At 39.3% G+C, this 15,275-nt stretch overlaps 1 protein-coding gene across 1 annotated transcript in view; it reads right to left on the bottom strand.

The window, feature by feature from the left end:
• fbxl17 (F-box and leucine-rich repeat protein 17) overlaps nucleotides 1-15,275 on the bottom strand; it is a 442,838-nt gene that overhangs the window by 42,897 nt on the left and 384,666 nt on the right. The window contains exon 10 of the mRNA XM_033972727.2: nucleotides 4,342-4,484. Within this exon, the coding sequence (XP_033828618.1) occupies nucleotides 4,342-4,484 (143 nt within the window). The remainder of the gene's footprint in view (nucleotides 1-4,341; nucleotides 4,485-15,275) is intronic.

Below are 15,275 nucleotides of genomic sequence, written 5' to 3'. Positions count from 1 at the left end.
CTCACCTGCTCGTTTCCATGGAGATTGATATGTTTACCTTACTGTACTAGGTAAATCAACGGCATCTCCATGGAGACAAGCAGGTGGTGGACCCTCTACCAGAAAAGATACATCACTAACATCAATACACAACTATATCTAGATTAAACCTGGATTAGAAGTGTGATTATAATCTTAATTCAGACCTAAAACAGGACACATAATACGACTCGTGCACCACAATATGAAAACCACTGCTCCTCCAGTCCATAAAACCCTCACCAATCACCTACACATGTAGCAAACTAACTTCAAAGTGCTATATTGCCAAAGTAGGTCACCTCCCAAACAGGATTTTATTAGCAAGGTGGAAGATATTGATCGTAAGGTCGGGGTAAAATGAAAATCCAATTTAAGTGATCATATGTTATGTAATGCAGTTAGGCTTTATTACTGCTAGATAAATATGACAGATACACTGGGCGGCATTATGAATTAAGAGCCGCGCAGCATCATGAGGTCATCGCAGGGCCCTTGTACGCTACCGTTTCATTACATTATTAATAAATAGGAGTCAGGGGTAACCATCTTAAGAGATGGGGTTAAACCTTAAAGGCGACCGTAACTGCACATAGACTTTATAATACAACAATATGAAGAGTTATGAAGAAGCTTTCAAAATGGCTTCCAGTAAACGCAGCCATGAACACAGTAATTAATGTATTGTTGGAAGGACAAGGAAGACAAGAAAACATGCACAAAATGGACACCAGTTTAGGACCCTGAGTGATTTAAGTAGTGTTCTAGTACAGGTTAATTTGAAGGTCTTTCATTACGCTGAATGGACTTTTTCCTATTGATAAAGTTGAATTTTGACTAGTATCAATATGTATGAGCGCTCATTAGAGTTAAGTCTATACCTCATTCACAAAGTCTAAATGTAAGAATTCACAAAAAAGAACAGAAAAGTTTAAAAAGCCTGACCATTTTGTATATGTAAAGCTGCATTCACACTGGGACTAAATGGGACTAAACCCACAACTAAACCTGGAACAGACCATGACAAAACCAGGAATAAAACAGACCAAGTCTTCACCAGGACTAAACTGGGTTTAAACCAGGACCAAACCAGGACCAAACCAGGACCAAACCAGGACTAAACCAGGACAAAACTAGGACCAAACCAGGACCAAAACAGGACTAAACCAGGACCAAACCAGGACCAAACCAGGACGAAACTAGGACCAAACCAAGACCAAACCAGGACCAAACCAGGACCAAACCAGGACCAAACCAGGACTAAACCAGGAATAAACCAGGACCAAACCAGGACCAAACCAGGACTAAACCAGGAATAAAACAGACCAAGCCGTCACCAGGACTAAACTGGGTTCAAACCAGGACCAAACCAGGACCAAACCAGGACCAAACAAGGACTAAACCATGACCAAACCAGGACCAAACCAGGACTAAACCAGGACCAAACCAGGACCAAACCAGGACAAAACTAGGACCAAACCAGGACTAAACCAGGACCAAACCAGGACCAAACCAGGACGAAACTAGGACCAAACCAAGACCAAACCAGGACCAAACCAGGACCAAACCAGGACCAAACCAGGAATAAACCAGGAATAAACCAGGACCAAACCAGGACCAAACCAGGACTAAACCAGGAATAAAACAGACCAAGCCGTCACCAGGACTAAACTGGGTTCAAACCAGGACCAAACCAGGACCAAACCAGGACCAAACAAGGACTAAACCATGACCAAACCAGGACCAAGCCAGGACCAAACTAGGACCAAACTAGGACCAAACCAGGACCAAACTAGGACCAAACCAGGACTAAACCAGGACCAAACCAGGACCAAACTAGGACCAAACTAGGACCAAACCAGGACTAAACCAGGACCGAACCAGGACCGAACCAGGACCAAACCAGGACTAAACCAGGACCAAACCAGGACCAAACCAGGACCAAACCAGGACCAAACAAGGACCAAACCAGGACTAAACCAGGACTATACCAGGACCAAACCAGGACCAAACCAGAAATAAAACAGACCAAGCCTTCACCAGGACTAAACCAGGACTAAACCAGGACCAAACCAGGACTAAACCAGGACCAAACCAGGACCAAACCAGGACCAAACTAGGAATAAAACAGACCAAGCCTTCACCAGGACTAAACCAGGACTAAACCAGGACCAAACCAGGACAAAACCAGGAAAAAACCAGGACCAAACCAGGACAAGTGTAAACGAGTACAACCTTTAGCTAAATTGGAAAGTCACTCTTTGGATCATATACAAATCCTGTCCAAAATGATCAAACAAAATGACAAATCACACAGAAAAATAACTATTGGGGTTACACTGGAAAAGTCATATTTCATCGATAAAACCAACAATACTTAGTTTGACGTATTTGACTTGATAAACGGAGCAAGTGGGCGTCAAACTTTCCATTAAGCGACTAAAAAGGATTCCTAAGCACCATCATGTGAAAAGCAGGTTTATAACAGGACTATACCATGTCTGAACTAGGACTAAAACCATGATTTAAGTAGTTTTAAATGAGAACAAACACAATTTCTAATCATTATTTGTGTATTTTACCTGATGAAAGACTGGTCCAAAGTGAATTATGTACAATATTGCGGTTACATTGGGGTTAATTGCCAATGTATTTTTTTTTTGACTGGTTGATTACCTTTAAGGGGGCAGTCCCATATCTTATATAAGGGTCATACCTGAAGAAACGTACGAATAAAAGTGAACCAAAAGTGAGACAGTACGCAGGAGTCTTCTTAAAACCTTAACACAAATAAGGCAAAGAAGTTGAACATAAACTCCAAACCACTTCACTTCCTCTTCCTGACTTGTGCATGTTCTCTTCACATCACAGCGGGGGTCTTTTAAAATAACTTTGGCCAAATTCGTCCGGCCCTTAAAACCCGGGCTGGCTCATTAGACCGGCCGACATATGGAGGGCCTCTTGAGTTAGGACTCCGCATTTACCTGCTTTTGTACAATGAGCTCAAGTTTCTAGGTTAAGCCAGCTGTTTTCCCTCTCCCCAGTCTGCTCCATCCCACTCCTGTCAAAGTGAATGAGCCCCAGCCGTAGTAGTAGTAGTGCGCCGTGTGGTGGGAGCGCACGGGGGCCAATCGGAGAGGTGGGCGGGGCTGTTACTATGGCGCTGTAGTAAATGTGTTTCCTGTTCAGATTAGGGATTGGTGGGAGGAGGTCAGAAAGGAGCGGGCGAAATGTACAGATCTTTCACTTGTTCATTATTTATTTGTCAGTAACTGTACATTTTTACCAATCACATTCTTTGCAGTGCATATAAAAGCTTTTCAAACATATAGCAACGCAAAAGTCAATTTATATTTAAGAATTATTGGATTATTAATACCCGGGTCACACTATTCTCTGTTCTAAAATTGGCCAGAAAAGTTGGACCTATTGGCTTTACTCTTTGTTTAACCATGTCCAGGACGAAGAGGCACAGTCAGACGAACTGTGAAATATGCGTGAGTCACTATTAATTAATTAAACGAGAGGAATGTGAGAAAATATTATTGTCTGTCTGAGAAAAGTGTATAAAGTGTGTGGTGAGGGGTTTTACAGCCTTAAAACATATATAATAATTGTAAAAAATAAAGCTGACTCCTGCGCTGATTTCGATTTCTCTATTACGGGTTATTGTTAGAATGTACAACTCGTGTCATGGTAAACTGTTCAAAACATTTAAACCCACAAATAAGTTACACAGTTTGTATACTGCCATATTTTGCTGCTTAAAATTTGACTATGAATATTCTGACAAAGCTATAAAATTATGGGATATATGGGTATATCTTTTTTCCATGTTTTTTTTTTTTTTTTTGGAGGTTTTGATTCGCTCAGAATGAGGGTCTAAGGACAGGGGGCGCTCTGGAGCAGTTATCAATTTGCTTGTTTCCTTGTACTTGTTTTCTGGTACTGTTACTCTTTCATTTGGTGAAGAAAACACAGCTCTTATAGTGTGTGCATCTGTGATTTTTATCTCTAATTAGACATAAATTAATGTATAGCAAACAGAGCAACACAAATAAAGCTGTTTCAAATTATCTGCCATGTTTTTTCACTATTATTTAATGCAACTGCTAGTATTCCGAACTGGTTGGACCATGTAACAGAATAAGTTTCAATATATATTTTAATTAGGGTATAAGTATTCTTCCCATCACTATTGACCAATGACTGTTTCACTGTTTGATTTTCTAACTGTTGGTTAAATCAACAGTTTTAGTGGAGCTGGGCTGTACAAAATCACACAGAACTATGCTAAACAATGTGGATGTTTCTGTGCATTACCTTGTCACATCTCATGAGCCCCAGGTACCGGAGGGACTTGCTGCTCTGTGCGATCTGCGTGGCTCCCTGGTCTGTGATGTCTTTACACCACCCGGCGTCCACGGTCTCGATGGTGGTGCTGTACTGGCCGATAGCGATCAGAGCTGAGAAACAGAGAGAGAACAATACAAAAAAGGTGTTACTCCGGCGGCCTCTCCATGCAAATGTGGCAGAATCACACTCCCACTGAGGAATCCCCACGTCAACCACGGGGCGAAGAGTGTGAGACATCATTTCAATGTTTGGGCAACACTAAGTAAATGCTCCAGGCTTTCTCTGAACACACATGCAGACATGGACAGCGAGTTGATATCAAACAATTTAAATTTTTCTCTGATTTCATTATAGCAGCATTATAGTTGAGTTAAATACCTTATATTCAGTCATATATTTGTATGTTCCACCCATGCTCACCCATTCCTCATCAAAATTATGATAGAGTTGTGTTTTGTTTCATTCATTCATGTTGGAACAACCCCCATCGACTGAAGCTCATCGATGCTAGCCGGGGCCAATTTGGAGCTGAGTTCTATATTTGGAATTCTGACTGCGAGTATCCTAGCACTGAAAGAGCCAATCTGGGGCAAGGCTGTTCAAGGTAACACCCCTTCCCGCTCGTACCGTTTGTTTGTTTTTTTTAATCAGGGAACAGGCTCTTAGCAACACTGTCAATCAAACATGTTGCTAACGCGTTATTAATGTTCATATTTTGGTTTACGGACAAAATAGCAAAATAAAACTACCCGGATCATGTAGAGCGGGTTAATTTTAAGAAAAATTATGAGTCTGACAGGAGCACTTACAGAGAGAAGGCCAACAGTTTTTCAATAGTAAGTGAATTGGAGCCAGAGTTGATGGAGCCAGAAGTGCGCCCATGCCCACTTCCTATTTGGAAGTGGAACGTCGTGGCTAGCCGGTTAGCTATGTCCATTTATATACACAATCTATGGTAACCCCACATATTTCCTCTGTGGAGCTGTTAGAGGTAAAAAAAAAAAACTAGGGAAAAAAGTGTATCTTCTGTGTTTCCGGTAACAAGAACCACACAAATGCAATGCTAATTCTAATGCTAATCCCTATCCAGGTGGTGATTTAAAAGCTTTTTCCACAGCTCCAACAGTTTGCTGAATGTCTCTTCCAACTCTCTCTGCCTTTTTCCATTGTCTGCAGCCTGTTATTAATATCTTCTGTAACTGGACCCACACAAAGTGAATTTCCAATGCATCACGTAACCCTCAGAACCAAACAGTGATTTGAATACACACCAAAAATCAACACTTCTCTCCTAAATCATCACTCAAACACAAAGTAATATTTTGAATAAGCTTGTATCTGCACTGCATGGGACCAGGACTTCCCACTGTCTATGCTCCACACGTGCTGCTGTTAAGTGCTTCCATCTATCCTCAGGTCTGACAGAAAATGCCAAGTTGTCAAGACAAGGCGAAACCCTCTCTTATCATGTGTACTTAAGACGCGCACTTTTACCAGCGCTCTAACGGGCTTAGTTTCTGTGTCTTCTGTAACTAGAACCACACAAAGTGAATTTTCAATGCGTCACACAACCAGGCTAACCAAACATTCATTTAAAAGTTTGCACCAACAGTTGCTCCGACAGTTTGCTGAATCAATCCATCAATATCACTTTATGTGTTCCAGAAGGGCAGTTTAAGCACATTGAGCAGTGAAATGTAATAATAATAGAAATAGAAATAATAAAATCAAACAAAGGGGTCAGTGCAGCTCAAGAGGTGGGTCATTAGACACTGTGTGAGGGCTGTTTGAGGTGCATAATTCACTCAGGACAAAAGTGTCTCCCCTCTCTGTCCTGCAACATCACAACAGCCTCTAGGGGGAGCCAGGTGAACTCAGGAAAGCCTTTTCTTAGCTTCTCTCTCACTCAGCTCTGTTGTTTGTCTTTTGCCATATTTGGTGTAGAAAGTCTATTGCATTGTTGTCAAAAGTCTGTAGCATTTCAGAGCTAGCTGGTTTGAGTAGCTAGCTCCATGTAGAGATGGATACAGAAAAAACAAACTGCTGAAACCACTCAATCCAATAGTCCTTAGCTTCCATCCTTTGAACTACGCAGCTGCACTTCCTAAATCCTAATCCTAAAATTGTTTAGTTATAAATTTAAGATAAAAATTTTGAAAGTTTTAAAACTGCTCAGTGTGTCAGCCACAAGAGCAGCCAACCATCACCACGGCTATGATGCCCACTCTGTTCCCCATTGTCTACATCTCTTTCAGTAATATCTTTTGTAATTAGAGCCTAGGTTTGTCAAAGGTATCCGATACTAAATAATACTAAAACAAATATAAAAAATTATCAACTATCAACACTGCAAAAAGTCATATTAGCAGGACAAAATCTGAGCTTTCGTGAACAGTTTTAGTATCATTTTGAGCTTTATCAGAACTCATGGCAAGACATAGAAAATACTATTATTATGTGTATGAAAATTACATACTATTAACAAAAAGGAGCATGTTTTATCTTCAGCGCAGTGTCGTAAATTGATATCCAGAACTGAGTCACTTCCTTAGTACAGAAATCAAGTTTGAAATTGTAGCATCATGACAACACTAGACCCACACAAACTGAAAGCATAATATCTTGTAGCTTGTATTATCACTGCATGGGACCAGGACTTCCCACTGCCTATGCTCCGCACGTGCTGTCCTTAAGTGCTTCCATCTATTCCCAGGTCTGACAGAAAACGCCAAGTTGTCAAGACGCGACCGAATCCTCCCTTATCATGTGTACTTAAGGCGCGCACTTTCGCCAACGCTCCGACACGCTGCGATCAGCCTTATCAATCTGAGGCCAAACGGGGAAGCGCCGGTCGATTGATAGCTGTGCTCGGTGATCGATTAGCTGGGCCTGGCCTTTGTTCTCCACTCTCTCACAGCCATCAGTAATGACAGGGGCGAGCAAGGAGGAGGATGAAACAAGAAGAAAGCCTTTGACAGCACCTTCAGATGCCAACTTAGCCCTCATGTTGTTTTCTCATTTGCACAAATCCATTTTAACTTCCACCAGCCCAAACAACAAACCCTCTGACAGCAAAGGAATACTCACAAACTTGCCAAGTCTGATAGTTTGATTACTTTTGTTTAAAGCTGTTTGTTGCTCTGAACACTGTTGGGTTCTTACTGTGAGCAAGCTTGCATCTCCACAAACCTGACTCTGGCTATAATCTTTCACATTGTGGCATAAAACCTATATGTCCCCATGTAGAAAGATTGGAGGTATGGTTTCAATTTTCTATTTGCATGCCAGTGATGTGCCACCTCCAGAAAGTTACATACTTTACCTTTAAAGACGACCTACTGTGCTTGTACTGTGCTGTCTGCTTTACAGCTATAATCTCTGAGACCTGTGGATCATTATGTTATAATTTGCACGTTTTAAATCGCAATATTCATGTAAAACGAAGAGCTGATGGGGTTGGAAACGTCGTCACACCAAAGAGTCGTGTAGCTGTCGGCTCCTCCTGCAGATCATGCTAGTGAGTGGGGGATTTTTTTCATTTGTACAAAAATGAAAACACAACACTGTCGCATCCTACATAAACCACCACTTAAGAAAATAAAATTGAAGAACGAAGTCAGTACGTAACAGTGGGCGTGCACATGTGGAGGTGAAAACGAAGATTCATCAGGAATATGGCGTCTTGTAAATAAGCGATTAAAGATTGCTCAAATATTCACAAATCACTCCAAAAACAACTTTGACAGGTCTGTGTAATCCCTCAGTCGTCCAGGTCTGATCCACAGCAAAAGACGAAATTTAAATCTGTCAACTGGATAAAACGTTGTAGGAGTGAAGACGTTTTGCTGCTCATCCAAGCCGCTTCTTCAGTTCTGGTCAGACAGGGTAGGGTAAATGATGAGGGGAAACAACTAAGTGTTTTACATATTAGGTCTGCTTTAATGTTTTATTTTATTTTTGTATTTTTTGTAAAGAGAATTGAATAAGTTGTAATGATTATGATGACACGTTTTCCCAGGTTATAAAGATCACTAATATCTCTCTCTTACATCTCTAAAATCTCTAATCTGGTCATGATTTTGTTTTTGTCTCAAGGATTACAGAATTGTCCTTGTACTTTCTCCCCAAAAAATTCTCCTCCTGTTGCACCTTCAAGTTCTTTTCAAAAGGGATTTTATAACACACAAACGATAAAGCAAAGAAACTGATGTTGTTCCATGTAGTTCATATATGAGCTTGTATAAAAATGTTCACAATAAGAACATTTCCTTCAATTTTTCCTTCACACAAATTATTCTAAAGCGTCTTACTCATACAATAAAAGAAAAAAAATCAAATCTGTCAAGAGGACAAGTGAAGACGTTTCACTTCTCATCCAAGTCGCTTCTTCAGCTCTGGTCAGATTACTGGTGGTCACTGCCCTATATCTATGTGAAGGGTATAATAATCTGACCAGAACTGAAGCGGCCTGGATCAGCAACGAAACACCTTCACTCCTACAACTTTTTGTCCAGTTGGTAGATTTAAATTTTTCTTTTACAATAGCACACCTGTTTACCGTTCCTGTTTGTTGGCTAAGTCTATTGAACTATCTTAAGTGTGAGCTGTGCCTATGTCATACTTAGGATAATCATCCAGGCCCTTAATGGAAGCCCTCAGATCTATTAGCATACCGGTTAGCAATATTGTTTTCTTTGTTTAGGTTTAAGTTTACGTCTTCCTACTGACACACAAAGTGCATAGTTGCCAGTTAAAAAAAAATAAAAAATCTTATGTATACTTAAAAATGCACTGAAGCCCTCTTAGGTTCTTTTCAAAGTTGAGTATTGCTCAGGTAATTGATCTATGTGGCGTTTTTATGTTGCACTTATTTCTAGACATGCGACGGAATATTAAATTAGGGGGCAGTTTATGAAGAAGCCATTCGTTTTCATACTCACTTTGACCCTTTTACGACTTCTAATGTAGCACATACCTCCACAAATTACTGTCTTAAAGAGCGTAGAATCAGCACTCAGAAGATAAACCATGTCAAACGTGCTTACAGACATCTGTGGGACTTTTGTGTGCGGTGGTAACTCCTGGAGCGAGGAGGAAATGAATAATATTATGGTTTTTCCCTCACTCTGTAACATCAGCTCTCTCGTATATGCAGAGGCTGTGTACGGTATTGGACATATGTTTTATATAGTAGCTCCGGGCACTGGCGGCGCTCCATGTGGTTCCTTTTGTGCTCCCGCCTGCCCTGGATGCCATGGATAATAGCACATTACGGCTAAACAGGGCTTTGAAGCAGCAATGTGTTTCATGTAGAGATGTGCGTATGGAGAGAGGAGGCTGCATCAAGAGACAGATACAGCACAAGAGAGACAGCTACTGAAGGACGCTCCCATGCCTGGTTAGTCGTGGTGTAAGGCTGGAGATCAAGCTCAACAAATACGGCTCAAGCTTCTATTTACACGGCATTACAAATCAGTATACTGTATTTGTGAAGTGGTAAAGGGTCACTTTTACATAGTGCCTTTGTACCTTCAAGGCACTCAAACGTTCTTTACACGAGGAGCCACTCACCCATTCACAGACCAGTGTACGCAGATACTGTGGGTAAGGCAGACAGGTAGGTGAAGTGTCTTGCTCAAGAACTCTGCTACAGTATTCATCTGTGGGAACTAGGACTGAAGCTCCAATCTGTGGGTCAGTGGATGTGATAACTCTAAAAATGATGTTCATACCGGAAGCATGAGTCAAAGAAATGACCTGTACATTTGGGAAAAGAGCTCTACCAACTGAGCCACTGTCGCTCGTGTTAATGTAGCTATGGCATTTATTATGCTGCACTGTCACTTTTACTGTACATAATAGCCAATTTTTATTAGAGTCTATTTTTAGTTTATTTTTTAAGTCTATTTTTAAATTATTTTAAGCTATTATCTATTATCTTGTTTTATTGCATGTTACCATTTTCTTGCTGTTCTTGAACTGTGCGCTGCAATACTGGAATTTCCCCACTGTGACTAATAAAGGCATATCTTATTTCCAATTATCATGAAAAGAATTGTACTTTTGTATTTTTATTATATTTTCCACCTTTACTGCCAATAAGTGTGAAAATACCCATTAAGAGTTGAATGATTATGCTAAGTATGACCCCGGCACAGTGCACACTTAATATAGCTCAATAGACATAGCCTACATAGAGAAACTGTAAACAATAGCTGTTTTTAGTTTCAGTGTAGTTGGCTCCTCCCTTCAGACAGACATAAGGCAGTGTCCACCAGTAATCTGACCAGAACTGAAGAAGCGGCCAAATGTCTTCACTCCTACAACTTTTTGTCTAGTTGACAGATTTTATTTTTGGCTTTTACTTTACTACATTTAGCAAAGCAAGGATGACATTCAGACAATATTGTGGCAATCTATCAGAAAAGTGCAAAAACATCCACCCAAGTCTTGGGTGAAGTTTAAGTCTCCCAGAAACAATTAATGGAGTGTAAAATGAAACAAAAAAGTGCAGAAATATCACTGCGACTAAAACTATACCTTTACCTGAAAGATTACACTGAGGTTTATTTTATCTGCTGCTTTTTGTAGCATTTAATTTTATATATATATATATATATATATATATATATATATATATATATATATATATATATATATATATATATATATATATATATTTTATTTTTTTACCATAGTCAGTGTATTATATTTTTGCATATTATGATTTTTTTGTATCTCCCACCTGATTCATTTTAACTTTATGCTTTTAGTTGTATGTTTTTATTTTTGTATGTTAAAGCCCTTTTTGTGTTGAATTATTATTATTTTTTTTTTAATTTTTTTTTTATTACCTCTAATAATAAGGAACTTTTTACTGTATTTTCTATGTGTATTGAGAAACACAATTCATATCTGAAATATTAAAAAGGTCTTCTATAAAACTGTCAAATGTGTAGTGCAGTAAAAACATGTATCAGACCTGACTGAATGGTCCAAAGAGTCCAAACAAAACCTCTTTCTTTAAAAGCTAAATCTAATTCCACAAATTCACATGACAATAGCAGCTTTAACAACACACCAGTGCTTAACTCCAAATTAATTACTTTGAGTTTCCGAGCTGGAAACTAGGTCCTCCACAGAGACAGTGGCATCTCTGTGCCTCATGTGACAACACTCCTTCAACTTGAAATCTGATTTACCTTTCGCTTTGCTCCACTTTTGATGTTCGAAACGCATTTACACCAATCTTCCCGAGCCTGTTTAAGCATTTCCCATGAGAACAGATCAGACACACAAACCCTTTAGTGTGACGCTGTACTAACAACTTTCTCTGCTTCTTCACCTTCAGACTCCGGCCCGACAAAGTGAAACGATGGAATCCGACAGTTGCTTCCCAAGGTGAAATTCGGAGACGCGACGGTGGATAAAACAAGCGCACATTTCCTGATTGTGGGCATCACTTAGCCCAGCAGACCCACACCACTACCTGCATAATGGGACTCAGTGCTGACATGGCCTGGGACGTCCAAACATAAGTATATGAAACTTGGGATGCACTCAGGACAAAACAAGAGAACAGTAGAATCTTAATGTGGAACAGTGAAATAAAGTAAAAAAGTAAATGCAGAGATTGTAAGAGTTTTTCAAGAAGCCCTGTTGTGCTTGTGTCTGCTCTGTAGCTATAATCTGTGACACCCGTGGATCATTATTTTGCATTTTGCATTTTAAATTGCAATATTCATCTAAAACAACTTGATAACAGAAAGAAATCCGTTGACTTCTGCGTTAGAAAACTGTAGTGCCCAATGGGAGCTGATGTCACCGTAAACGTCATCAAAAGCATTGTTTGTTGTTTTTCAGTTGTACCAAAATTACTACACAGCGCTGCCCAATTTGACGCGGAGAACAAAGTAAGTACGTCACAGTAGGCGTGTAGTGGTGACGGTGAAAAACGGGGATTGATCTGCAAAATGGCGTCTTGAAAGTGATTAAAAATTGCTCAAACATGCACGAAACACTCCAAATACAACTTCGGGGGAGTAATTGGTGAGGGGATAAACTATAAAATGGTTAAAAGCTCTGAAAAGTCGATTTTGCAGAATAGGTCTGATTTACGTACTTTTAAGTAAGCAATAGACCCCTCTGTCGCCCCCTGTCGAGTTCCTTGTGCGCTATAGAACACCTCTGTACTAAATGTGCCATATACTGCGCATATGTGGGAATGCAGGGTGTTGGCTAATATTTTGGTAAAAAAAACATAGATTTGTGATAACAGAACAATAACTAGAACCTTATAAAACATGGTAGAATTTCCGTTACATATATTTTCATGTACATATATGATAAAAATAAATACAATGAAATTAATAACAAAAACATATTTCTTGTGTTTTTGTTTTGTTTGTTTTTTTTTGTTTTTTTTACAGTTTTCAAAAGGAGCAGTCTCGTGTTGACCTTTTTCCAGCAGTATTAGCCTGAGAGTGAAGTGTGTCATCAACGTGAAGCACTTCCTCCATTGAATTAGCATAATTCATGCACAGAGAAGGCGGTGGAGGAGGAGGAGGCTTCCTGCAAACTCAATAAACATTGTGTTCTGACGGTCCTGATTGGCCCTGTTGTGTGGCCCAGAATGGCCCTGTTGTGTGGACCAGAATAGCTCCACAGTCAAACACACCACACAACTGCAGCATCTGGGGCTGTGTGCGTCAGAGACAGGGAGAGTCTCACAACGTTGTTTCCCCAATAATTAAACTGGTTACAAGAATACATTTTCCAACACAGCTGATAAGAATCTCATCACTCAATATTGATTTCGATATCATCCTCAAAATACATCAAAATAAAAGCAGCTTCTTATAGGTTCTTATTATCATATAATTTGGATATTAGAGATCGATTGATGTGGGTTTTTTCATGGCTCATGTCAATACCGATTGTTTAGAATCCAGAGAAACCAATGGCCGTTAAGCTCTGTCGATATTTTGAACCAATTTTGATTATTTTCCCCAAATTTTGCGATTTTAATTTGCCCCCATGCCCCTTTTATTATAAACCTATAAGAGAGCTTCGGAGTTACTATCTCTTCAGATTAAAGTGTTAATATAAAGCTTTGTGTATATTTTTTATCAGCAGATTGACCAAAGTATCGACTGTGCTGGAGATTTAAGGCCAGAGATATCGGGCAACCAATATATCAATCTCTATTGGATATAGATCAAAAACTATTCAGGAAAGGTTCAGTTTTATCCTATTTATGTAGACCTGTCACAAGAACAAATTTTAAAGTACTACAGAGAAATACTGCGATAAATGATAATATTGAAGCTACTTTATGCCACTGATACAATTGAAATAAACCAAGATAATCCCAATAAACTATTTTTAAATTGACAGTATCATTAAAAGGTCTGATCTGTAATAAATACACAGTCAAATGAAGCAATAATTAGCTATAACAGTGACTACAGCTTAGATCTTGGCGTATTACAACAAAAAATAAGAAAAATCTCCCAAATTTTGTAAAGAAAAAGTCCCCGCAGTCGATATTGAGCCACAAAATACTGTATATAGTTCCATCTTTACTTAACGATAAGTCGATTATTGTGACAGGCCTATCTTTATGAATTGTTTCAATAATAGTTAAAATGTGTGTCTAGTTTTGATACTAGTTTTATTTTCAATTCAATCTATATCAATATGACAAACAGCACATTTATATAGCATGTTTCTACCTTGGGGTGAGGCGGGTTAAGTGTCTTCCCTAAGGACACAACAAAAGTATTCATGTGAGGGTGCTGGGATTTATTCGCCAACCTGTAGGCCAATAGATCTGACTAGTTTACCAATGATTTTTTTGCCCGAAGTGGGATTTGAACCACTGACCTTCGGATCACTCTTCAACTGAGCTACAATCAATCTGAGAATTGATTTTTTTGACACCCAGGTAGTAGTTTCTCATGCATGTTTGAGAATTCACCCCTAATGTGGACTCTACTCCTCCCACTTCAGGTATAAATCAGTCAAAGTTGTGCTTTTAGTTAGCTTTACTCCATATATTGAAGAATATCTGAAGAATCTTTATTTATTTGTTATAAGAGCGAACATCTGTTTCTATAGGACTACAGAAATGTTATTCTACAGCAGTGTTACTCTATATATAAATGGGCATAGCTAACCTGCTAGCCAAATAGGAACTGAGCATAGGTGCACTTCTAGCTCCATCGACTCTGGCTCCAATTCGCTTTCTATTGAAAAACTGTCTCCCCTCTCTCTGTAACTGTCAGGCTCATAATTTTGGTCTTAAACTATTTGTATTAACCCGTTCTACATGATCCCGGTATTTTTATTCCGCTATTGTGTCCGTAAGTCACAAATATGAACCTTACTAAGAGACAAATCAGGTGCTTTCTTTCCCCGAGGTTGCTCCCACTAGAGTTAGCAACAGGTTTGATTGACAGCGTTGCTATGCGCCTTGTCCCTGTTAAACTCGCAATCAGAATTTAAAATATGGAAATCCACTTCTTTATACAATCTGGACACAAGATATTATTATTAAAAATGACTTTATGCTTGTTTCATTGTTTGTTTTGCATTTCGGATCACTAATTTACAGAAAAAAAAATCACACCTGCCTCACCACAAGAGAGGTTTTATATTTTTCTCACGAGTTATGTGGAGTTTAAAGCCTATATCCTGTGATCAAGTACTGCAAAATAGTCCTTTGATTTTAGCAAAGTAACTATATTCTGAACACCACCAAATGAAAAAGTACCTGTACAGGGATACAAGTACTCAAAATTAGTATTCTGATGCATATTCTCAGTACAAGTATTCAGTCACTTCCCAGCACTGTCTGTAGTAACACGAGAGATTTTCAAGGTGGCTGCCATAGCATGACT

The sequence above is a fragment of the Periophthalmus magnuspinnatus genome, chromosome 9 (genome assembly GCF_009829125.3).
Source record: "Periophthalmus magnuspinnatus isolate fPerMag1 chromosome 9, fPerMag1.2.pri, whole genome shotgun sequence".
In the NCBI taxonomy this organism is placed as follows: domain Eukaryota; kingdom Metazoa; phylum Chordata; class Actinopteri; order Gobiiformes; family Gobiidae; genus Periophthalmus; species Periophthalmus magnuspinnatus.
Note: the sequence above shows the minus strand (reverse complement) of the source record. Positions and strands in the feature narration are given on the sequence as shown.